Source organism: Vulpes vulpes, chromosome X (genome assembly GCF_048418805.1).
Source record: "Vulpes vulpes isolate BD-2025 chromosome X, VulVul3, whole genome shotgun sequence".
In the NCBI taxonomy this organism is placed as follows: domain Eukaryota; kingdom Metazoa; phylum Chordata; class Mammalia; order Carnivora; family Canidae; genus Vulpes; species Vulpes vulpes.
Window position 1 is genome coordinate 118,663,455 of NC_132796.1, and position 26,750 is coordinate 118,690,204.

The 26,750-nt window shown below is 36.8% G+C and overlaps 1 protein-coding gene across 2 annotated transcripts in view; it reads right to left on the reverse strand.

Moving 5' to 3' along the window:
- The window catches only part of GABRA3 (gamma-aminobutyric acid type A receptor subunit alpha3), a 316,285-nt gene that overhangs the window by 120,306 nt on the left and 169,229 nt on the right, over nt 1–26,750 (reverse strand). For both annotated transcript variants that reach the window (XM_072743596.1, XM_072743595.1), the window contains exon 4: nt 4,112–4,179. In XM_072743596.1, the coding sequence (XP_072599697.1) occupies nt 4,112–4,179 (68 nt within the window). The remainder of the gene's footprint in view (nt 1–4,111; nt 4,180–26,750) is intronic.

Here is a 26,750-nt window from a genome sequence, read left to right on the forward strand (position 1 = left end):
GATTTATTTTATTTTATTTGTTTATTTATGAGAGACACACAGAGAGAAAGAGGTAGAGACACAGGCAGAGAGAGAAGTAGGCTCCATGCAGAGAGCCTGATGTGGGCTCAATCCCAGGATTCCAGATCATGCCATGGGCCGAAGGCAGGCACTCAACCTCTGAGCCACCCAGGCGTCCCTCAGAAGATGTTTTGGAGCAGGAGAGCATCCAAAGTTTTTTCTCAGCTGTTAGCTTTCTTTTTCCCCCAGCTTTATTGAGATACAACTGTCAACTAAAAATTGTATTTAGGTTGTACAATGTGATTTCTAAAGGTGTATAATGTGATCATTTAATATATGTATACATTGTAAAATGATTATCACAATCAAATTAACTCATATATCACCTGTGTGCGTGTGTGTGTTTGTATGTGTGGTAAGAACACTTAAGGTCTCTCAGAAAATATCAATTGTCACCTTTCTACCTTCCTTTTCAACCACTGACCATATGCATAGCATTCCGTTTTCAAGTCAGTATCCCACTTTCTCTACATTCTAATTCAAAGGATCTTGGGAAACCAGGGAAAATTTCCACTTGCCAAGAGACATTGCTCACTGGTAAGGAATGGACATACCCAATTTCAGAGAGAAGTGGCAATGAAACTGCATTTTCACTAAATCTTTTGCAGTCTTCCCCTCATTGCCACTATACTGTCTTCCCATACATGGATTGAGAAAATGGTGTAAATTCTTCTGAAAATAGAAAGTAATAGAAGGTCATATGGCCTTAGATAATTCAAATTGGGATTGTATCCCTTATTCTGTTTCTCTCCTTGAAGACCATAGGTACAGGATTGATATTACTGCTGAGGAACAGCATGTATTTTTTTTTTTTTTGACCATCAAGGTTTATTTGTTAAAATGGTTAACACAAGGCTTTCATTTGTGATGCCTGTAAAAATTCCCATTGTAGTTTCCAATTTATATCTTGTACTCTTTAATACATTTTCATTCTCTGACTTTTCCCTTAGAAATATCTACTATTGTTTGCTTTTGTCTCTGCCTAATTCCCTATTGTCATAGTTCCTTTCTTTAAAAAAATGGAGCAGCCACCAAAATCAGTAGCCCAAAGCTTGGAGCCATCAATCATTGACTCATTACTCTTGCTACTCCATAGTGTCTTCTAAAGAAAGCTACTTTTACTCTTTGCACAACTTGCTATTAATGTTTCATATCATTTCAATGAACATTTACAAAGAATCTGTATCAGGTTCTATGCTAGGTACTAGAGACACAGAAATATACCTGACATGTTCTCCACCTTTGAAGGACTTTCAATCAAGTGAAGGAACACAGTCATAATTTTCCCCACAAATTTAATTTGTTCCATCTCATTTATTCTTGCATTTAACAAATAGTTGAGAGTCTACCAAGTGCCAAACATTCATTAGGTATTGGTAGTGCAGCATTAACAAAATAGGTATGGCCCTCATGGAGCTTTTTTGTCAAACTCAGGATCTATGTCTGTGGGGATCAGTGTTTGAGTAAGGAATATAATGGCTGCAAAGGGTTTGGGTGATACTACTTCAATGCTCAAGTTGGCACCACAATTCTTCCTCTTTATGAACAAGAAACTTGTCTCTATTTCCTTAGGAAAGTATTCTGGACCAAAATTCCATTTGGCTGTTAGTGAGTCAAGAACACAGCCAGCTCTTGTTTTCATCTACTCACCCAAGCAGTCTGTAGTCTCAGGGGAGTGTGGGTTATTGCTTCAGCTAGTTGCTAAAGTCAGACAACTTTCTGATGCTTCACCCAAAGTCATCCCTGACCCAGGGTCAATTGCCACAGTATACGAAATAGTACAGAAGAAGAAATTTTTAAAAGCACCATTAATGTGTTTCCCAGCCAGAGTGATCATAGCTATTCTACCTTGTAACAAGATGGAAGTGCAGCTAAAAATAACCTGAAATTTATTTGATCAAATCTGCCCTTCCTATCAGGAAAGCCATTCTATTGCTTCTACTTAACCATAAGGGGAAAAAAAACAAATAATAAAGTAGAATATGAAACTTCAAGATATAGAAAATCTGGAGTGTTTGAAATGTCTCCAGTGCCTCTGCATTCCTATGTGTGCCTACTTGGGTGGGGAAGGAGCAAGGAGAGGAGCTGATTTGGGTAAGGGCTACATGTGTGTTTCTGTAGTATTCCTGGATTTAGGTATCTGTTTGCACACATGTGTTCATGAAGTGCCTGGGATAGCAGCTGGACTATTTTTATTCTGTATGTATTTTCTTGTGTGCATGTATATTTTTCTAAATGTATTTGTGGATGTTGGTGCATGAGTGAGAGTAAAGGAGAGTGTGTGAGTGTAAGTGTATATGTGTTCAAAGAGTAGCTACAGTCACTTTCTTGTAAAAATCCTAATCCATCAGTAGTTCCCAGCAATACAAAGAGAGAGTTGCATATCCCTGGTGAATCTGATTATCTCCAGTGGCCTATAAGCTCTCTAAATATAGGGATCCTTAGAGCCCCAAATGCAAAGTTAGGCTTCTGAGGAGTACTTGTTGAATGACCAACTGACAATATTTTTAACACATGCCTGGATCTGAAACTGTGGGCATTAGTAGTCAAGTTGAGACCTGGAGCAGTTGAGAGGGAGCAATCTAGACACACAGGCTTTACTGATGCCCCTATGAGAGACCTGTCTCCTCCACCCCTTGAACATCAAACATGCCCCTTACTGAGCTCTCCCTATGTGTCAAGTACTCTATTAAGTATCAGGGAAGCCATGAGGACTTGGTACTTGCCCTTAAGGAGTATACAGGGAATCTGTTATATCTCAGTATCCTCTTTGTTCCACACTTAAAAGACAAAGTACAGGCGTTGTCTCACAACCACTCATGACTCCCTCTGCTGAAAACTAGTCTTCTTGTCCAACTGACTTGTAGACCTTGCCTGATTGAAGAAAGAGCCATGTAAAGTCAACATACCTAAACCAACTCTCAGCCTCCAATCTTTTCCCCCCTGCAGTCCATGCTGTACAGACTGATAGGTCATTCTCAATCATTCTAAAACAACACATGTATATTTTGACTGTCCTACTCGAATACACTCAATCATTTTATATTACCTACAGGTAAACTCTATCACATTCCTATACAACTGTTTATATTTACCCAAAAGGTCTAAAGAAGCCTTATCCTCTGCTAAGTAGTAGTCCCAATGAAGATACACAGAAAAAAATTTAAGTAATCAACATAGACATTTCATATTTTTGGACACTTCATATTCTTTAAACATTTTCTGATTTTAAGATTTTTATTTTCCATACAAAGTCACTCACTCAACAAAAATTCTTTGAGCATCTATTAACTGCCAGGCATACTGAGCATATAATAGTTCTTTGTTTGCTTATATGATCATTATTCAATCAAATATCTGATATTTAGTAGGTATTGATCAGGTGGCCCATTAGGATGGGGTCTCCTGCCTCAACTTTCCACTGCATTCTTTGCTTTGACAACAAGAGGCAATGGAAGGAGAAGTCCTTGAAGATGGCTCATGAGTTTCCCCTTACTAGCTCTGCTGTGCCATGTTCTATTCCTTGACTCTACTCTGAAGCTTTCCCCTGCTCACATCTGTAGAAGGACGAATTTCCAGAAGTGATTTTGACTCTTTCGCCAAATATTTTGCATCACCATGGTCAGTCTATTACCCCAGTGAATAGGGCCTGTTTACAAGAAGCAGACTTCTTGGATGATACCACAGGCTGCTTGACTCTTTGAAAGTCCCCACCACAATGTTCTCCTCACATGACTTATCTCTGTAAATATGTGTGTAGTGCTGACAAAATGAGAAGACAGGGAAAGTTTAATTGAGGATAGGGATACAAGCTGAACTTTGAAAGATGTGTTGTGGAAAGAAAGGGTATTCCTGATGAAGGTATATGCTTTATATGTGAATGGGTAGGGAGAGCAGGGAAAAAGACGAATTTCGCGAAATGTAGGATAGTGAGGATAGGGAATTCATGTGAGAGAACGCTTCTCCCTAGAACATAGCTATAAACTCCAATTTGTTTTCTTTGATCTGTTGCATCATCTTTCACTTTTACCTTTCCAGGAATTATACTTACCATGTCAGTGTCTGACACGGGGCCAAAACTGGTCACATAGATATCAGTCTTCACTTCAGTCACCGCATCTAGGCCAAAGAAAGCAGAAAAGCAGAGTGTCATGAAAATCAGTTCCCTAAGCTCAGAAAGAGTCCAGTGCAGTATTCCAAATGACAGCTAACTTGCTACTTCTGAGAAAGGTTACTTGACATATGATGGAAAACCTCTGACCTGTACTATTTCTTCACGTTATGTGCTAGGTACAGGTACAAAGTTTATCCCTTTAGATATCATTGAGAATGACAACAGAATCCCCAAGCTCCAAAGTTTAAGAAAAGCCCTGAGAGATCATTGGTAGTCATATGTGCTGGACCCTCACATCCGGATTACTCTTACCTGTGGTAGGTTACAAATGTTCTAATATCCAACTTTAATACTTCCAGAAACATAGAATGTTTGCACCCCTACTCCCCTGCCCACTTAACATAGGGAGAGGCTATGTGACTATTTTTGGTTGTGGGGGGAAGTTATATGTGTCCTTCTCTGGCTGGAACAATTAATATCCAAAGCAAGACCCTTCCTGCCATGGCCATCATGGAAACATATCGTTATAGAGCTACCATAAGATTGAAACAGCCTGGAATGATGAGCTAACACATAAAGGATAACTGCCCTGGAAAGTTGCCTGGCTCCATAACAGACTTTGCATGAATGAGAAATAAACTTTCATTGGGTTAAGTGACTGAGAGTTAAAAATGACTGATATTACCTGATACATTCTCTTTGCATTTATTTTTCTTTATTGTACTATTTACTTGGCTACCTCCCCCAACTTACCCAAAAGCTCCTGTATGTCAGTGTCCCTGTTTTGTTATCTCTGTATTCTCAGTACATTAAAAAGGAGCCTATTACTTAGATGGTACTCACTGAACATTTTTGGTATAAATGAATGAATCTCACATATTTGACAAGTTGGAAAATGATACTCAGAGAAGTGAAGTGATTTCATTGCTAAATTTCTCTCTCTTCCTGCTTCAGCCAGCCCTGTTTACCCCATTGTAGCTCAAACTAGCCCACATACTCCAGAATTCCTAAAATAGAACACAGGGCAGCCTATTCCAGCCTACAAAATACCTCATCATTATATTAAATTCAAATAAATCCCACTTTGGCCCAGCACACCAAACCCCAGTAGAGTACACCAGTAGCACAGCCAATACCAATAGGGCCTACATAAGATGTGATGCATATTTATATATATTTAAATACATCTATATATTTATAGATATAAATATAAATAATATAAATTAGGCTGATTATGTAGTCTATAGCACTATTTCTTTTATCTTACAGAGAGGTAGGGAACACACTCCATCTGAAACATGTTCACTCTATTCATCCCATCCTGGGTTCTGGTCCAGATGTACTTTAGATATTGTTGGCTTCCTACTTTCTAGAACCATCCCTTGGGCTTAATACACTGTTCTTCTACTCAGGCACTGAGTATATTCAAGGCCACAGTGCATAGCCACTAAAATTACATTTTCAGGAGAAGAAGAATAATTAGCACTAAAGTCAACTCATCAAAACACACACCTTGACGGGATGAGCACTGGGTGTTATTCTATATGTTGGCAAATTGAACACCAATAAAAAAATAAATTTAGGGGATCCCTGGGTGGCGCAGCGGTTTGGCGCCTGCCTTTGGCCCAGGGCGCGATCCTGGAGACCCGGGATCGAGTCCCACATCAGGCTCCCGGTGCATGGAGCCTGCTTCTTCCTCTGCCTGTGTCTCTGCCTCTCTCTCTCTCTCTGTGACTATCATAAATAAATTTAAAAAAAATTAAAAAAATAATAAATTTATAAAAAAATAAAAAATAAATAAATAATAAAAAATGATTTTATTTATATATTTGGGAGAGAGAGAGTACACACAAGCAGGGGGAGGTGCGGGGAGAGAGGGAGGGAGAAGCAGACTCCCTGCTGACCAGAGAGACTGATGCAGGGCTCTATCTCAGGACCCTGAGACCATTACCTGAGCCAAAGGTAGATGCTTAACTGACTAAGCCACCTACACACCCCAAGATAGCTCTTTCTTACAAAAGGGCACTAACTGAAAAATTTAAAAGGAATGAGAAAAATGGAAAATCACCATTAGAGCATCACAGTAATAATTGCTGCAGACCCAATATTTTGATGGTTGCTAAAATTTATGGATGAAGGTTTCATTAGAAATGAGATATTTGCATAGTCTGAAATTACTTTCTTCCAAATAATTATTCATTTTAAAGATAAAAATGTTAACCTTATAGTGGAGAAACCTGGCATACACCATCTTAATCAAGTGATCAAGGTTAACCTCAACATTGATAAGACATAACTACATCATGTAGCCCTTGATATGATGCAGTGGGAAGGGGATATCACTTCTTTGGCAGTCTTGCCTATGTACAGTCTCAACATAATCATAACAAGATGTTAAACAAACCCTAAGTGAGGGACATTCTACTTAGAAAATTGACTAATGGGGATCCCTGGGTGGCTCAGCAGTTTAGCACCTGCCTTTGGTCCAGGGCATGATCCTGGAGTTCGGATCGAGTCCGGTGTCAGGCTCCCAACAAGGAGCCTGCTTTCTCCCTATTCCTGTGTCTCTGCCTCTCTCTCTCTCTCTCTCTATGTCTATCATGAATAAATAAATAAAATCTTTTAAAAAATTGACTATTAATCTTCAAAAGTGTCAAAGTCATGAAAGTCAAGGGAAGTCTGAGAAACTGTCACAGATTGGAGGAAACCAAGGAGATCTGAAACCAAATGCAATGCAAACTAAATGGACAGGAAACTGGGGAAAAAGATACTAGTGGAAAAATTGGCAAAATGAAAATAAGTCTGTAGTTTTGTTAATAGTATTGTACCAAAGTTATTTCCTTGGTTTGGTCCTCTAATTATGCAGCGAAGCTATGTGAAACATACATAAAAATTCTCTGTAACATTTTTCAGCTTTTCTTTAAGTTTAAAATTATTTCAAAATAAAATGTAAAGAAAGAAATTGAATATCCCTGAAAGCAGATATTATATATAAAAGTGGCAATTAAGTGGTAATTATTATTTTGCACATAAAAGCATAAAACTAAATGTAATAAAAAATTATTTAAAAAACAAAACAAAACAAAAAAAAACCACACACCTTACTCCCAGGCTTAATCAGAAAATAATATCTTTGAAACTAGAGCTGTGTGTTACTTATTTTTAAAGATCTATTTATTTATTTTAGAGAGAGAATGTGTATGTGCATGAGCAGGGAAGTAGGGGCAGAGGGAGAGGGAGGAAAAGAGAATCCCAAGCAGACTCCACACTGAGCACAGAGCCCCACACAGAGCCCAATGTAAAGCCTGCCCTTGCAGGGCTCACTCTTGCCAGGATTGATCTTGTGGGGATGGATTTTGTGGGGCTCAATCTTGCAGGGCTCAATCTCATGGGGCTCGATCTCACAACCCTGAGATCACATACTGAGCCAAAACTAAGAATTGGTTGCTTAACAGACTATGCCACCCTAGCACCCTTAGAGCTGTGTTTTAAGTAGTTTGTTTTTCGTCTAGGGTATAAGCTTCTCTCAGAGCCATTTCTATGCTTGAAGAAGACAAAACACTTCAGGACCCAGAATATGCCTCCTTGAAAACTTGTCCCTTCAGATACACTCCCAGGTTATTTGGCTAGGGAAGTATTGCCCTACCCCCGAAGACATAAAAAAATTAACTAATTAATGGAAGAGAGCACAACTACATTTGAATATTCTAGGCAGGATATAGTTAGATATAGAACAGCTTTCTAAACCAACATCACTGTAAAATTGTAAGATAGTTAAGCAGACTAAAAACAGGTTACCTAGACTACAGGAAAAAAAAAAAAAAGGAGAAAGATAATGGTGGTAAAGTTAAGTTGCAGGAGAGCACCAAAGGGAGAGTGGAGTCACTGTGGGTAGAAAGAGAATGGCTATAACAAAGAGTCTTGGGCTAAGATGGCAAGGCTTGTGTTCTGGATCTCTGCCCCTGACTTGCTGAATAACTTGAACAAGACCGTTTTCCTTTTAGCTGTGTTCTTGTACAATGAGGGTACAGGACCATCCAAATTCTGAATTTTTTTTGTACTAACTAGGAACTCTAACTGTAAGGCCAAGCAAAAAGCATCTGACTAAAGGTACCCACTGGTAACAAGAAGTAAGCTGCCTGAGGAAAGTAGGAGGTTTTATGGAAATTTGGTGCCCCTCCTGTCTCTCAACTATTCACTTTTACTTAAAAGGCACCCCTTAATTGCTAAGAAGGAAACTGGAGAATAGATGCTTTCCCAATGCATTAGGGCTCATTCAAGCTTCAGACATTTTCCTGCCTTTGCAGCAAGGAAAGAGTTGGGAAGTTTGGTCTAGTACACTGGTATAAAAAAGAAGGAGAGTAAATAACTGGGGGGGGGGGCGGTGGAGAGAAGAGATAAGCAGAAAAGGATTGAAGGAAAAGGCAAGGAAGAATAAATGGGTAAAAGAAAAATAGACAAAAGTCACCCAAAAATCTAAGGTCCTGGGTCCCAGACATAGAAGAGAGTGTCCACTCACTATTCCTGCTTCTCTGTATGAAAGAATGACTAGGAGTTGGCTCTTTCATTTAAATCAATGAAAAGACCAGTGAATTAGACTAGAACTGCTGAGGGCTACAATTCATAGTATAGCCCCTATTCATAGTCTTAGGAGAAACAAATGTGAGATATGAGTTTATAGAGAGATAAAAGGGCCTCTCCTCCACTGCTTAACAATTATTTTCAGATGCTCCTTGGTGATTTATTTGATTTGTGGATCCTTCCTTCCTTCCTTTGAAACCAAAGGAGAACAAAATTATGCTTTCCTTTTGCAAATTTACCGGATATTGGAAGTGCTTGAAGCTCCTGAACGCATATGATCTTAGCCCTCAGTTGTATTCCCAACCAGTCCCAATATTATTTCTGCTAATTTTGATCTGAAAGAGTAAAGATAAGCCAATCAGTGAGTGATCACTGTGTTTACATTGAACATGTTGTTCATAACATTCTGTATTTTCTAGTTGGACTTCATATAGGTTCCCAAAAGGGAGACAGAGCATGAAAGACTCCTAACTCTGGGAAACGAACCAGGGGTGGTGGAAGGGGAGGTGGGCGGGGGATGGGGGTGACTGGTGATGAGCACTGGGTGTTATTCTGTATGTTGGCAAATTGAACACCAATAAAAAATAAATTTGTACATTAAAAAAGGATATAAAGTTAAGTATTATCAATAAAACAAACAAACAAATAGGTTCCCAAGAAATCACGAATTTTCTCCTTTGAGCAAAAATCAAAGTAGGTTTCCCAACTCTAGCTGTTCCGCCTTAGCACACATATAAACATTGGTCTTAGCACCACCCTTTGGATTCACACAACAAAGTTTGCTTCTTAATCTTGTGAGATTTAAAGACCTGCAGAGATTGAAAGAAAGTGATAGTGATACCCCTAAATTTGCTCTTCTTGTTCCTTTCCAGACTAAATATTCTGACTTCTTTTGATTATGTCTCCTCTCCCTTTGACATGGTTGTATGCATCCTCACTATCCCTTACTCACTTTCTTCTGGCTCCGGTCTAATTTTTTTTTTCTTTTTACTGACACCAAAATGATTTGTGGTGAAAGTTTGTCACAATTCCATTAGAGACAAGCTCATAAGATGAATGCTATGAACAAAAGCCAACTAGCTATACCCTTTTTCTCATTATAGGCCAAAATGGGCTCTTCAATTCTTTCTAATGACAATCTTCCTAAGAACAGTGAGACTTCGAGGCCTGGAACCTTGGCTAGGAGAACAAAACCTTAACTTTTCATTTTCCTATTTGCAGATCACTGAGAACATTGAAGAAGCAGCACTTATTGTTGTATATACTTTTTATCTGGAAGAGAGACTGGACTGGAGGAAATAAGCTCCCATGTGACTGTCTGGATTGGTTAGTTACATGAATTTAGAGAGTGAGTTACAGTGACTTATGGACAGGTTTTCACAGATCTGAGAGCTGGAGTGCTCTCTTATGTTAATAGCCTTTCTGTTTGACGACCCTTTGGGACTAAGAAACCACAAGTCCTCAGCGACTCCACCCCCCAATAGTATTAATTACAGATAAACTCTCCAGAGAAGTAACAAACAGGTGATTTAAGGGAGTAGAAATTACAAGAGTCTGTGTTAGCTCTAATCTAATCTCTGCAATTGACTCACACCCTCTTTTACAGACTGGGCAAGGCTCACAGCTTTTAACATTTGATAGGCTAGCAGCCTAGCACTGTGTTTATGCTACTCCATCTAGTGTCAGGTACCTGGAATGTACAGCAAATAAACATATATTTGGGGAGCCCAATGCGGAACTCGATCCCGGGGCCCCAGGATCATGCCCTGAGCAGAAGGCAAATGCTCAACCACTGAGCCACCCAGGTGTCCCAGCAAATATATTTTCTAAAGTGAGGTAAAATTGGTAAGTAACATAATATTAGTTTCAGGCGTACAACATGAGATTTTGGTATTTGTATACCCTACAAAGTGATCACCACAATAAGTCTTGTTACCATCCATCACAATACAATTGACCCCCTTCACCCTTTTCTCCCACCCCACAAATTCTTTTCCCCTCTGATAACCACCAATCTATTCTCTGTGTCTATGAGTATTTTTTATTTTGTTTGTTCATTTGTTCTGTTCATATATATATATATGAATATATATATTCATATATATATATTCATATATATATTTCATATATATATATATATATATATATATATATATGAAATCACGGTATTTGTCTTTCTCTGTCTGCCTTATTTCACTTAGCATAATACCCTCAAGGCCATGCATGTTGTCACTAATGGCCAAATTTCCTTATTTTAAACAGCCAAGTAGTATTTCATTGTATATATGTGTAACATCTTTTTTATTCATTCATCTATCAGTGACCACTTAAGTTGTTTCTATATCTTGGCTATTCTAAATGATACTACAATGAACACAAAGGTGCACATACCTTTTTGAATTAGTATTTTCTCTTGTCTCTTTTCATCAGATAAATATCCAGAAGTGGAATAGGTGGATCACATGGTAGGTCTATTTTTTTAAAATTTTTGAGGAACTTTCAAAATGTTTTCCACTGTGGCTGTGCCAATTTACATTTCCAACAACCGTGTACAAGGGTTCCCATTTCTCCATGTCCTAACATCTGTTATTTTTTTTGTCTTTTTAATAATAACTTCTAACAAGTGTGAGATGATATCTCATTGTAGTTTTGACTTTTATTTCCCTGATAATTAGTATTGTTGAACGTTGTTCCATGTGCCTGTTAGCCATCTATAGAAGATGAAGAAGCCTATAGAAGCCTATCATCTATAGAAGATATAAGAAGCCATCTTCTTTGGAAAGTTTTTATTAAGATCTTCTGCCCATTTTTTAATTGGTTTATTTATATGTTTGTTTCTTTTGTTATTGAGTTGAATTCTTTATGTATTTTGGATATTAACCCCTTATTAGATATATGATTTGTAAATATTTTCTCCCATTCAATAGGCTGCCTTTTTATTTTGTTGATGGTTTCCTTTGCTTTGGAGAAGCTTTTTAGTTTAATGTAGTCCCACTACTCTATTTTTTTCTTTTGTTGTCTCTGCTTTGGCATCAGATCCAAAGATTCAATGTCAAGACTGATGTCAAGGAACTTACCATCTACATTTCCTTCTAAGAATTTTATGGTTTCAGGTCTTATATTCAAGTCTTTAATCCGTTTTGAGTTGATTTTTGTGTACGGTGTTAGATAGCGGTCAGATTTTATTCTTTTGCATGTGGCTATCCAGTTTTCCCAACATCACTGATTGAAGAGAATGTCCTTTTCCCAGTGTGTATTTTTGGCTCCTTTGTCGTAAACTTATTCTGTTCCATTAATCTAGGTGTTTGTTTTTATGCAAATATCATACTATTTTGATTATTATAAGCTTTGTAGTGTAGTTGGAAATCTGGGAGCATGATACCTCCAGCTATGTTCTTTCTCAAAATTGTTGTGGCTATTTGGAGTCTTCTGTGATTCTGTACAAATTTTAGTATTTTTTGTTCTGTGAAAAAATGCTTTTGGTGTTTTGATAGAGATTGCATGAATCTGTAGGTTGCTTTGGGTAATATGGACATTTTAACAATATTAATTTTTCTAATCCATGAACACAGAATATCTTTCCACTTATTTGTGTCAGCTTCAATATCTTTCACCAGTGTCCTATAGTTTTTAGTGTAGAAGTAGTTCATCTCCTTGGTAAAATTTATTACTAGGTATCTTATTCTTTTTGATGCAGTTGTAAATGAGATGGTTTTCTTAATTTTCTCTTTCTGGTATTTTGTTATTAGTGTATAGAAACAACAGATTTATGTATTTATGTATATCGATTTTGTTTGCTGCCACTTTACTAAATTAATTTGTTAGTTCTAACAGTTTTTTTTTGGTTGAGTCTTCAGGGTTTTCTATAGATGTGTCATGTCATCTATAAATAGTGATGATGGAAAGACCGGGTGGCTCAGCAATTTAGCGCCACCTTCAGCCCAGGGTGTTATCCTGGAGACCCAGGATCAAGTCCCACGTCAGGCTCCCTGCATGGAGCCTGCTTCTCCCTCTGCCTGTGTCTCTGCCTCTCTCTCTTTGTGTCTCTCATGAATAAATAAATAAATAAATAAATAAAATATTTAAAAAATAAATAAATAGTGATGGCTTTACGTTTTCCTTTCTAATTTGGATATCTTTTATTTCTGTTTCTTGCCTAATTCCTCTGACTCAAATTATAACTTAGTTTTATTACCTGTAAAAAAAGGGGGGGTTGACTTTGCCATGATTCTAATACCAAAAATATTATGGCTTACAAGGCCATAATAGATTAGAAGAGGCTACCAGAGGCACATACACTGTTTTCCTTAAGAAATGTGTAAAAAACAAAAGAAAATTAAACCACTGAGACTATACCAAAATAAAAAGATTTTGCACAGTGAAGGGAACAATCAACAAAATGAAAAGGAAACCTACTGAATGAAAGAAGATATTTGCAAATGACGTATCTGATAAGGGGTCAATATTCAAAATATATAAAGAACTTACACAACTCAATACCCAAAACACAAATCATTCAATTTAAAAATGAGAAGAGGACCTGAAGAGACATTTTTCCAAAGACATACAGGTGACCAACAGTGCTCATACAGAGTGATTAGTATCACTCATCATCAGGGAAATGCAAATTAAAACCAAAATAAGATATAACCTCATGCCAGTCAGAATCACTAAAATAAAAAACACAGGAAATAGGATGTGTTAGCAAGAATGTAGAGAAAAAGGAACCCTTATGCTCTGTTGGTGGGAATGCAAACTGGTACAGCTACCCTGAAAAACAGTATGGATATTCTTCAAAAATTTAAGAATAGAATTACCATATGATCCAGTAATTCCAGTACTGGACCCAGAGAAAGCAAAAACAGTAATTCAAAAAGATATATGCACCCCTATGTTTATTGCAGCATCATTTACAATAGCCAAGATATGGAAGCAACCCAAATGTCCATCCATAGATAACTGGATAAAGACATTGTGATGTACACACACACACACACACACACACGAATATTATCCAGCCATAAAAAAGAATAAAATCTTCCAGTTGTAACAACATATAGATGGGATTTGATGGGATATAGAGGTTATAATGTTAAGTGAAATAAGTCAGAGAAAGACAAATACCATGTGAAACCATGTTATGTAGAATTTAAGAAACAAATGAACAAAGAAAAAAGAGATGAACAAAATAAATTCTTAAATATAGAGAACAAACTGGTGGTTGCCAGAGGGGAGAGGGAGATGGGTTAAATGGGTGAAGAGGGTTAAGAGTAATTTGTGATAAGCACTGACTAACATATAGAATTGTTAAATCCTTCTATTTGTATACCTGAAACCAATATAACACTGTTTGCTAATTATGCTTACATTTAAAATAAGAAAAAAATAAAATTAAGACAGTCAAAAAATTAAAAAATAATATAGTAAAACATAATAATAGTAAAAACTAATAATTTAAGAAGACTAAAATACTTTTTCTGTACAAAAGGGGTGGCTGGAAGCAGGCTGAGTACCTGTCAGATTTGGGGCTCTCCTCGTAAAGAGGCTAGAAAAGTGAAGCTGGATTGATGCCTAGTATAAGGCTCTGATTGAGGCCACAGGCTTGGGTTAGCGGGTGGGTTGGGATGACATGATGTATTAAGACATAGTCTTGGGATTAGGAATTAAGCCAAGTGGCTTGTTAGAATAGGAATGGATCAGCAGATTACAATGGAGAAGAAACTTCAAAATATTTTAAGTCCATTTTAGGATAGTGATCAGGGTATAAGCAAACCACAAAACCACTATACAGCAAGTAAAAGTAAAAACTAAAATTAAAACAAAACCATCTTGCCCCCAAACTAGTTTCTGGCATTGTGGAGTAAGGGAGTAAGTGTACTACAGCCTTTATTTTCCTCTGATTATAAATAAAATCTCTGGAAAAAATATAAAAGCAATTACCCAAGGACTGTGAAAAGTTAAAAAGAACAGGTGGGTTATAAAGGGAAGTTAAAACTTGGAGAAACAATCTACAGGGAAATAAGCTTCCTGGATTTATTCTTTTTTCTTGCAGTTCCGCCTCAAATGCAATGCTGCTTAGTGGGACACTGGCACAAGCAGCCAAATCTCTGAATAAAAAGCCCTATCTGTCTTGCCAGACAGTCAGGGGAAAAGGGCCACTGCAGACAAGACAGTGGGGGAGATCCAAAAGGGAAGGGGGTTAAAGAAAAGGATGCACTCATTCAGTATATGAACCCCTAAAATCATAGGCTTACCCTTGAGCACATGCATAGGAAAGGCACCATACCAAAGACTTTAAGTACACAATGATTTAAACTACAACCTCAATATCAGACTAATCTTAAGTAGTAAAGTATAGGACAGACCAAAAGAAGCACAGCAAAGATTTTGAAAATTGAACTATGAGCTAATATGTAAATCACAGCTCGAGTCTTAGACTATCTTTTACAGATACATGTGTGAGATAAAACAAATGCACCATAGCAAAGGTAGCAAAGGCTTTGAAAACTGAAAAAGATGGGCATCACCACCCACAGAGACCAAGGCAAACCTTGCAGACTGAATTTAATCAAGTGGATTGTCTGCTAAAACAAGCAAGAGGACTTTTGGGGAAGATGGTGGAATAGGAGGATTTTAAGCACACCTCATCCCATGGACACAACTATAAATAATACTCACCTTAGTGTAAATAATCCAGAAAATAACCCAAACTGGCAGAAAAAACTCCACAACTAAATGTAGAGAAGAGGCTGCACAGAAGAGGGTAGGAAAGGAGAAGACATGGTGGGTCTGACCTCTGGAGGGTGAGAGCTACAGGTGCAGAGAGGGAAGAGAAACAGACTGTCACAGTGTGGAGTGTGATTGGCAAAGATGAATCCCCATATTTGGCTTTGAAAACCACAAGGACCTAATTTCTTGAGTTCTTAAAACCAGTGGGACTTAAAGCCTAGAACTTTAAAAATTGGTGGCTCAGCTTTGGGACAGCCTGGAAGGCAATAGGAAACTGAGTCCCTACCCTTAAAGAGACAGTGCAACAAAGAGTCCACAGATATATGGTATAGAGGCAACAGTTTGAAAACCACCTGAGGCATTTGGTAGGGGGAGTTATTTGCTAATCTTAGAGTTCCCTGAGGGTCTTCTCCAGGAATAAAGGAGATGGCAAGCCATTTCCCTCCTCTACCCCCAGCATAAACACATAGCCACCTGCTGTAACCAGCACAACCCTGACATTCATTACCTAACTTGTTTATACTTTACCCAGCCTCCTCTATCCAAGGTTGCCTTAGTTCCAGCACTGTGGGTAACCTCCCTGAGAAAACAGGTACAAACCTTGCCAACAGAACATCTCCCATTGTATACTTTGTGGGGCATCAGTCCTAGTGGCAGTGGCAGCTGGTCACCTCCTGCAGAGGATGCATGCACCTTGTTAAAACTGCACACCCTGCAAAAGAAAGTCCAGGCTACCCCAGTTTCCACAGCAGATGCATGTCCCCTGTGGAAGATGATCAGCACCACCTTGTTAAAAAGTGCTTGTTTCAAGTGCTTCTCCTTCTGCCTATGTCTCTGCCTCTGTGTGTCTCTCATGAATAAATAAAATCTTTTTTTAAAAAAAAAAAAGGGAAAAAAATGAAGGCTGTCATTCAGAATACAAGGAGAGATAAAGAATTTCTGAGACAAAGAGAAATTAAAGGTGACTTTAATGATGACTAAACCATCCCTAAAAGACATGTTAAAGGGGACCCTTTGAGTGGAATGGAAAGACCATAAGTAAGAGTAAGAGAAATAGGAAAAACAAAAGCAGTAAATATATCTGTAAAACTCATCAAGGGACTCGCAAAATAAAAGGATTTTAAAGTATGACACCATATACTTAAAATGTGGTGGTGAGAAGAGGAAGAATGGGTTTAAATTTATGCAATTATTGACATAGTATAGAAAGCTATATACAGTGGATGTTATATACAAACCAAATAGCAACAACAAATCAAAAACCAGTAACAGATATACAAAAACAAAAGAGAAAGGAATCCAAGTATATCACTAAAGAAAGCAAACTTATGGCGAGAGAAGAGAGCAAGGGAAGAAAGTAACGGAGAAGATCCACAAAAACAAACACAAAACAAATAACAAGTTACAATAAATACACACTTATTAATAATTACTTTGAATTTAAATGGGACTAAATGCTCCAATCAAAAGATATAGGATAAGATAATGGATAAAAAACAGACTCATCTATATGCTGCCTGTAAGAGACTTCAGACTTAAAGTCACAAATAGATTGAAAGTGAAGGGATGAGGAAACATTAAACATGCAAATATAAGTGAAAAGAAAGTCAGGATAGCATTCTTATATCAAACCAAATCGACTTTAAACCAAAGACTGTAATAGGAGACAAAGAAAGACACTATATAATCATTTAAGGAGACAATACAACAAGAAGATACAACAATTTTAAATATTTATGCACCCAACATAGGACCACCCAAGTACAAAACACAGTTAACAAATAAAAATAAATTAATCCATAGTAATACTATAATAGTAGAGGACGTTAACACCCCACTTACATCAATGGACAGATTAAGCAGAAAACCAACAAGAAAACAATGGCTTTTAATGATACATGGTACCAGATGGATTTAATAGACATATTCAGTGCAGTCTATCCTAAAACAGCAGAATGCACATTGTTATCAAGGGCACATGGAACAATCTCCAGAATAGATCACATGTTAAGTCACAAAGCAAGTCTCCACAATTTTAAGAAGATGAGTTGTACCACGCATCTTTCTGACTGCAACACAATAAAACTAGAAATCAATCACAAGGAAAAATTTGGAAAGAGCACAAATACATGGAAGTTAAAAAACATGCTACTAAACAATGAATATGTCAACCAAGAAATCAAAAAGGAAATCAAAAAATACCTGGAGGCAAATGAAAATGAAAACACAATGGTCCAAAATCTTTGGGGTGGAGCAAAAATGGTTCTAAGAAGGAAGTCTATATAGCAATACAGGCCTACTTCAAGAAGTAAGAAAAATCTCAAATCAACAACAAAAACTTACACCTAAAGGAGCTAGAAAAAGAAAAGAAACCCAAAACCAACAGAAGGAATGAAATAATGAAGACTAGAGCAGAAATAAATGATACAGAAATGAAAAAAAAATAGAACAGATCAATGGAACCAGGATCTGGTTCTTCGAAAAGACCAACAAAATTGATAAACCTCTATCCAGATTCATCAAAAGAGAGAACTCAAATAAACAAATTCAGATATTAAAGAGAAGAAATAACCAACACCACAGAAATACAAAGAATTATAAGTGAATATTATGAAAAAGTATATGCCAACAAATTGCACAATGTAGAAAAAAATGGACAAATTCCTAGAAACACAATCTTCCAACACTGAATCAAGAAGAAATTGAAAATGTGAACAGACTGATTACTGGTAATGAAATTGAATTGGTAATCAAAAAACTACAAAAAATTAAAGTCTAGGATCAGATGGATTCATAGGTAAACCCCACCAACTATTTAAATAAGAGTTAATATCTATTCTTCTCAAACTTTTCCAAAAATAGAAGAGGAAGGAAAAGTTCCAAACTCATTCTGAGGCCAGCATACCTCCAATAAACACACACACACACACACACACACACACACACACACACACACCACCAACACCAAAAACAAAAACCCCCAAACAGACAACAAAAAAAAGAGAATTACAGGTCAGTATCTCTGATGAACGTGGATACAAAAATCCTCAACAAAATATTAGCAAACCAAATCCACCAAAACATTAAAAAAAATCATTCACCATAATCACGGGGATTTATTCCTGGTATACAGGGATGATTCAGTATTTACATATCAATCGATCTGATATATCACATCAATAAAAGAAAGGATAAAAACTATATGATCATTTCAATAGATATAGGAAAAGTATTTCATAAAGTACAACATCCATTTATGATAACAGCCCTCAACAAAAGAAGTATAGAGGACACATACCTCAACATAATAAAAGCCTTATATGAAAAAAAAAAAAAAAAAAGCCTTATATGAAAAACCTGCAGCCAATATCATACTCAATGGGTTCAAACTGAGAGCTTTTCCCTCTGAGATCAGGAACAAGACAAGGATGTCCACCCTCACCATTTTTATTCAATATAGTACGGGAATTCCTAGCCACAGCAATCAAACAAGAAAAGAAAGGCATCAAAAACAGTAAGAAAGATGTAAAACGCACTATTTGCATATGACATGATACTATATATACAAAACCCTAAAGACTTCATCAAAAAGACACTAGAAACTGATAAACGAATTCAGGAAGGTCACAGGATACAAAAGTAATGTGCAGAAATCCACTGCATTCCTTTTTATTTTTTTTGAAGATTTTATTCATTTGTTCATAAGAGACACAGAGAGAGAGAGGGAGACAGAGAGGCAGAGACACAGGCAGAGGGAGAGGCAGGCTACATGCAAGGAGCCCGATGTGGGACTCCATCCTGGGACTCCAGGATTATGCCCTGGGCCTAAGGCAGGAGCCAAACCGCTGAGCAACCCAGGGATCCCCAATCCACTGCATTTCTATACACTGATAATGAAGCAGCAGAAAGAAAAATTAGGAAAGAATTCCATTTACAATTGTACCTATATAGTAAAATACCTAGGAGTAAACTTGATCAAATAAGTGAAAGACCTTTACTCAAAACAATAAAACACTGATGAAATAAGTTGAAGGTGAGACATGAAAAGACATTGCATACTCACAAATTAGAAGAATATTGTTAAAATATGCATACATATCCAAAGCAATCTACATATCAAAATACCAACAGCATTTTTCACAGAACTGGAACAAACAATCCTAAAATTTGTATGGAACCAAAAAAGACCTCAAAGAGCCAAAACAATCTAAAGTAAAAACAAAAGTGGAGGTATCACAATTTCAGACTTCAAGCTGTATTATAAAGCTGTAGTGATCAAGACAGTATGGTACTTGCACAAAAATAGACATATAGATTATTGGAACAGAATAGAGAATCCAGAAGTGGACCCTCAACTTTATGGTCAACTAATATTCAACAAAGGAGGAAAGACTAACCACTAGAAAAAAGACAGTCTCTTCAATAAATGGTGCTGGGAAAATTGGACATCCACGTGCAGAAAAATGAAACTGGACCATTCTCTTACACCATACACAAAGATAAACTCAAAATGGATGAAAAATCTAAATGTGAGACAAGATTCCATCAAAATCCTAGAGGAGAACACAGGCAACACCCTTTTTGAACTTGGCCACAGTAACTTCTTGCAAGATACATCCATGAAGGCAAGAGAAAACAAAAGCAAAAATGAACTACTGGGACTTCATCAAGATAAGAAGCCTTTGCACAGCAAAAGATACCGTCAACAAAACTAAAAGGCAACCTACAGAATGGGAGAAGATATTTGCAAATGACGTATCAGAAAAAGGGCTAAGTTTCCAAGATCTATAAAGAATTTATTAAACTCAACAGCAAAGAAACAAACAATCCAATCATGAAATGGGCAAAAGACACGAACATAAATCTCACAGAGGAAGACATAGACATGGCCAACAAGCACATGAGAAAATGTTCCCCATCACTGGCATCAGGGAAATACAAATCAAGAGTCTATTCCTCAGAGTTAAAAATAGATCTGCCCTACGACCCAGCAATTGCACTGCTGGGGATTTACCCCAAAGATAATGAAACGCCAGGACACCTGACCCCAATGTTTTTTTTTTTTTACCCCAATGTTTATAGCAGCAATGTCCACAGTAGCCAAACTGTGGGAGGAGCCTCGGTGTCCATCGAAAGATGAATGGATAAAGATGTGGTCTATGTATACAATGGAATATTCCTCAGCCATTAGAAATGACAAATACCCACCATTTGCTTTGACATGGATGGAACTGGAGGGTATTATGTTGAGTGAAATAAGTCAGTCGGAGAAGGACAAACATTATATGCTCTCATTCATTTGGGGAATATAAAAAATAGTGAAAGGGAATAAAGGGGAAAGGAGAAAAAATGAGTGCGAAAAATCAGAAAGGGAGACAGAACATGAGAGACTCCTAACTCTGGGAAATGAACTAGGGGTGGTGGAAGGGGAGATGGGCGGGGGGTGGGGGTGACTGGGTGATGGGCACTGAGGGGGGCACTTGATGGGATGAGCACTGGGTGTAATTCTGTATGTTGGCAAATTGAACACCAATAAAAAATAAATTTATAAAAAAAGATTAATGAAACAAAAGAAAAAAACCCAGAAACGAACCCACAATTATATGGTCAATTAATCTTTGACAAAGGAAGCAAGAATATCCAATGGGAAAGTCTCTTCAACAAATTGTGTTGGGAAAACTGGACAGCTTTGTGCAAAAGAATGAAACTGGGCCACTTTCTTACACCCATACATAAAAATGAACCCAAAATGGATTAAGGACCAAAATGTGAGACCTGAAGCCATAAAAATCCTAGAAAAGAACACAGGCAGTAACACAGCTGATGTCAGTTGCAATATCTTTCTAGATATGTCTCTTGAGGTAAGGAAAACAAAAAATACATATTGTTTGTATGTTTATATGTTTGTATGTAGGTGCATACTCACACATCAACCAAATACAGAAAATCTTCTCTTTAAACCTTGTCTATTAATCTGTAATATATTACAGAGATTTACTTTATCATACTTGGAAAAGTAAATTACTCAGAAATTGTAAAAAGACAAAAAAAAAAAAAAACTACTGGGACTCCATCAAGACCAAAAGCTTCTGTACAGGGATGCCTGGATGGTTCAGTGGTTGAGTGTCTGCCTTTGGTTCAGGTTGTGATCCCGGGGTCCTGGGATCAAGTCCTATATCAGGCTCCTCACAGGGAGCCTGCTTCTCCCTCTGCCTGTGTCTCTGCCTCTAAGTCTCTCATGAATAAATAAATAAAATCTTTTATTTAAAAAAAGCTTCCGTACAGTGAAGGAAACAATCAACAAAACTAAAAGGTAACCAACTGAATAGAAAAATATATTTGCAAATGGCATATCCAATAAAGGGTTAGAATCCAAAAATATATTAAAAACTTATAAAACTCAAAAAATAAAAAAACATAAAACTCAATACCTATTAAATGAATAATCCAATTAAAAATGGGCTGAAGGGCAGCCCGGGTGGCTCAGCAGTTTAGTGCTGCCTTCAGCCCAGGGCCTGATCCTGGAGACCTGGGATTGAGTCCCACATCGGGCTCCCTGCATGGAGCCTGCTTCTCCCTCTGCCCATGTCTCTGCCTCTTTCTCTCTCTCTCTCTCTCTCTCTCTCTCTCTCTCTCCACATATATGTGTGTGTGTGTGTCATGAATAAATTAATAAAATCTTTTTAAAAAATAAATAAATAAAAATAAAAATCGGCTGAAGACATGAACATATATTTCTCCAAAGAAGACATTCAGATGACCAATAGATACATGAAAAGATGCTCAACATCACTCATCATCAGGGAAATGCAAATCGAAACTACAATTAGACATCACCTCACATCTCTCAGAATGGTTAAAATAAAAAACTAAAGAAAAAACAAGTGTTGGCAAAAATGCAGAGAAAAAGGAACCCTCTGTATATTGTTGGTGTAAATGGAAACTGGTGCAGCCACTGTGGAAAACAGTATGGAGGTTCCTCAAAAAGTTAAAAATAGAATTACCCTATGATCCAGCAATTGCACTACTGAATATTTACCCAAAGAATACAAAAATACTGATTCAAGGGGATACATGAACTCCTTGGTTTATAGCAGTATTATTCACAATAGCCAAACTATGGAAGCAGCCCAAGTGTCCACAGATAGATGAATGGATAAGGAAGATGTGGTATATATACACAATGGAATATTATTCAGCTATAAAAATGAATGAAATCTTGCTATTTTCAACAACATAGATAGGGCTAGAGGGTTATAATGCTAAGCTAAATAAGTCAGTCAGAGAAAGACTAATACCATATGATTCCACTCATATGTAGAATTTAAGAAACAAAACAAATAAGCAAAGGAAAAAAAAAGAGACAAATCAAGAAACAGACTCTCAACTATAGAGAGTAAAATGGTCATTACTAGAGAGGAGGGGGGTGGGAGAATGGGTGAAATAGGTGATGGGGATAAAAGATTATATTTACCATTATGAAAAATAAATAGATAAATAAAAGAAATACTAGTGAAAATCAGAATTTATTCAGGGACACTAATTAAATGCTTTAAAAAATTCAATGACTAGAAGAAATATTTTTTAAATATTTTATTTATTTATTTGAAAGAGAGTGACCAAGAGAGAAAGAACACAAGCCAGAGGAGAGGTAGAGGGGAAGCAGACTCCTGGCTGAGCAGGAAGCCCAACATGGCACTTAATTGCAGGACCCTAAGATCATGACCTGAGCCAAAGGCAAATGCTTAACCAGCTGACCCACCCAGATGTCCCTAGAAGAAATACTTTTACATTTTATTCCTAACAAAGGACCTGTATATAGAATATAGAAAGAAATTTTAAAATTCAGTAATAAGAAACCAAAAACAACCCATAATTTCTTGCAAATGGTCTAAATAGGTATTTCACCAAAGAAAATACATAGATGACAAGCACTTGAAAAACTGCAATCAGAAAATGCAATTTATAACCATAATGTGGTACCATTAGCAACTTATTCAAAGAGCTTTAGGATTTTTTTTAAAAGAAAAAAAAAACAAAACAAAAGGCAATATGAAGTGCTTGCAAGGATTCAAAACTAGAATTATGATACACTGCTGGTAGGAATTTAATGGTATGTCCATTTTGAAAAAGAGGTTACTAATTCCTAATAAAGTTAAGCATACAACTCAGCAATCCTACTCCTAGGTATTAACCCAAGATAAATATAAACTATGTCACACTAAAACTTTTAGGTTTATGTTTATAGAATCTTTATTCCATAAATATATTCCTATACCTTTGACCCCATTCTGAAGAATTTCATCTTCCAAACATACTGTCAGCCAAGCTGTCTTTTCTTAACCTTGTGTTAAGCCAGAAAACTCTCATATTTTTTTCTTACATCAGTATTAGCTAGAACATGCTCTTTTTAAATTTTCTTAAGGAGCCATCCTCTATGTTGACATATACCTACGCTGCTCTTAGTTTTGCCTATTCCAGCTTTTAAATAGCTAGGCCTTGATTCAGTACCTTTTGTTAGAAAACATACCACATCTCACCAAATCCAGGCATTCATAGATTGGAAGACTGGGACTGTGAGGGTATGCTGTTCACTCTTAACCCTGCTTTAATCTTTCCCTAAAACACAGAATCAGTAGCCCTGACATTGGGTCCTGGATTTCCTATTTTCTGACTAAGTACCTTAATCATTTTAGTCTTAGTTTCTGCTATTATGAAATGAGGATATCAATACTTGCCCTCACAAGAAACATGGGGGTGTATATATCTTTCTGAGTTAGTGTTTTCATTTTCTTCTGGTAAATGCCAGTAGTGAAATTACTGGTTTAGATGGTATGACTATTTTTTAATATTTTGAGGAAACTCCATACTGTTTTTCACAAGGGCTGTATCAGTTTACCTTCTCACCAACAGTGCACAAGGGTTCAATAAGGGTTCAATAGCAATAAAACAAAGATTTTTTTTTAAAAAAATTGCCCTCACAGTTCCATTGAGAGAAGTTAAATAATAAATTAGATAAAGTTAGATAAAAAATGCTAGATTGGAAAAAAATACTCTGAAATTCTTAAGTGGCACTCATAGTGTAGGATCTTTAGTAAAGTCTTGAGTCAGATAAAATTGTTGACAGATTAAACCTAGGCTCTGCTCCCCACCTGATCTAATGCTGCCTCCCCAGTAAACATAATATCTCCTAATATCCTCATTAGGAGACAAGGAAATTACTAAAGAAAACAATAATAATGTTGAAAGGCAGCTGTTATTTGTAATTTGATGTCTACATTTATTACTGGTCTTGGCCTTTTCTGGTTGCAGTTTATGGAAGACCTATACCTTACGACTTCAATTTGGACTTTTATGGCCAACATTATTTTGTTCCCATGCTAGGCCACCTCTGCCTATTATCCTATTGCTAAAGATTCTAGACCAGTATGCCATTAAAAGATTATTAAGAGATTTGGAAGCAAAGAATTTGCTTCCTGACTTTCCTTACCTCTCAGTTCCCCATTCTCATTATGAATGTGACTGAGGAGTGGTTTTGGCCTATTAGGCTCAAATTCCAGCAATCAAATATACATTTTCACTTCTGAAGCAGAGCGCCTCTTCATTAATCTGCATCTCAATTTATAGCCCAGGTGTATGTATCCTTCCACATCCCTGATAAGTGGCTCCATGTTTAATATGCAGATAACCTCACTTCCTCTAGCACTTTTTTCTTTCCTTTTTTTTTATTGATGTACACTTGACTTACAATATTAATGTCAAGTGTACAACATAGTGATTCAACAAGTCTATACATTATATAGTTACCATCTGTCACCACACAAAGTTATTACAATACCATTAACTGTATCCCTATGCTGTATTTCTTGTCACACTTATCCATTCCATACCTGGAAACCTGTATGTCCTACTCGCCTTCATCTATTTTACCCATCATGCCACTCCTTCCTGTCAGCTTATTATCAATATTTATAGGTCTTATTCTGCATTTTATACATTTATTTTGCTTTTTAGATTCAACATATAAGTGAACTCTTATGGTATTTGTCTTTCTCTGTTTGACTTAGTTCACTTAGCATAGTGCCCTCTAGGTGTGTCCATGTTGTTGCAAAAGGAAACATATCATCATTTTACTGGCTGAGTAATATTTCATTATATATAAGTATGTGTATATGAAAAGTATCACATTTTCTTTATCCATTTATCTATGGATGGATTATGAATTTTTTACATATCTTGGCTATTGTAAATTATTATATAATAAATAAAGGGTGCCTACATCTTTTTACATTACTTATCTTTTTGATTCTAGTCACCCTAACAGGAGTAAGGTAGTATCTCAATATGGTTTTGATTTACATTTCCCTAATGATTAAGTGATGTTGAGCATCTCTTAATGTGTCTATTGGCCATCTGCATGTCTTCTCTGTAACACTGTTTATTCAGATCCTCTGCCAATTTTTATTTTTATTTTTTATTTTATTTTTTAAAGATTTTATTTATTATTTATTTGTGAGAGACAGAGAAAGAGAGAGAGAGAGAGAGAGACAGGCAGAGACACAGGCAGTAGGAGAAGCAGGCTCCATGCAGGGAGCCTGATGCGGGACTTGATCCCAGGACTCCAGGATCACGCCCCGGGCCAAAGGCAGGTGCTGAACCTCTGAGCCACCCAGGGACCCCCCTCTGCCAATTTTTACAATTGTCTTATTTAAATTCAATTTAGTTACCATTATACTATATTATTAGTTTCAGAGGTAGAATTTAGAGACTCATTCATCACTTACATATAAGACCCAGTGCTCATTACATTAAATGGCCTCCTTAATGCCCATCACCCAATTACCCAAGCCCCCCACCCACCACCCCTCCAGCAACCCTCAGTTTGTTTCTTACAGTTAAGAGTCTCTTATGGTTTGTCTCCCTCTCTGTTTTCATCTTATTTTATTTTTCCTTCCCCTCCATATGTTCATCTATTTTATTAGTTTATTGCTTAGTTTCACAAATGAAGTAAATCATATGGCATCTGTCTTTTTCTGACTGACTTATTTCATTTAGCATAATATCCTCTAGTTCCATCCATGTCATTGCAAATGGTAAGCTCTCATTCTTTTTGATGGCTGAGTAATATTCCAATATTACTCTTTCCATAGTTTGGCTACTGTGGACATTGCTGTTATAAATATTGGGGTGCATGTGCCCCTTTGAACCATTATGTTTGTATCCTTTGGATAAGTACCCAGTATTGCAATTGCTAGGTTTCAGTGTA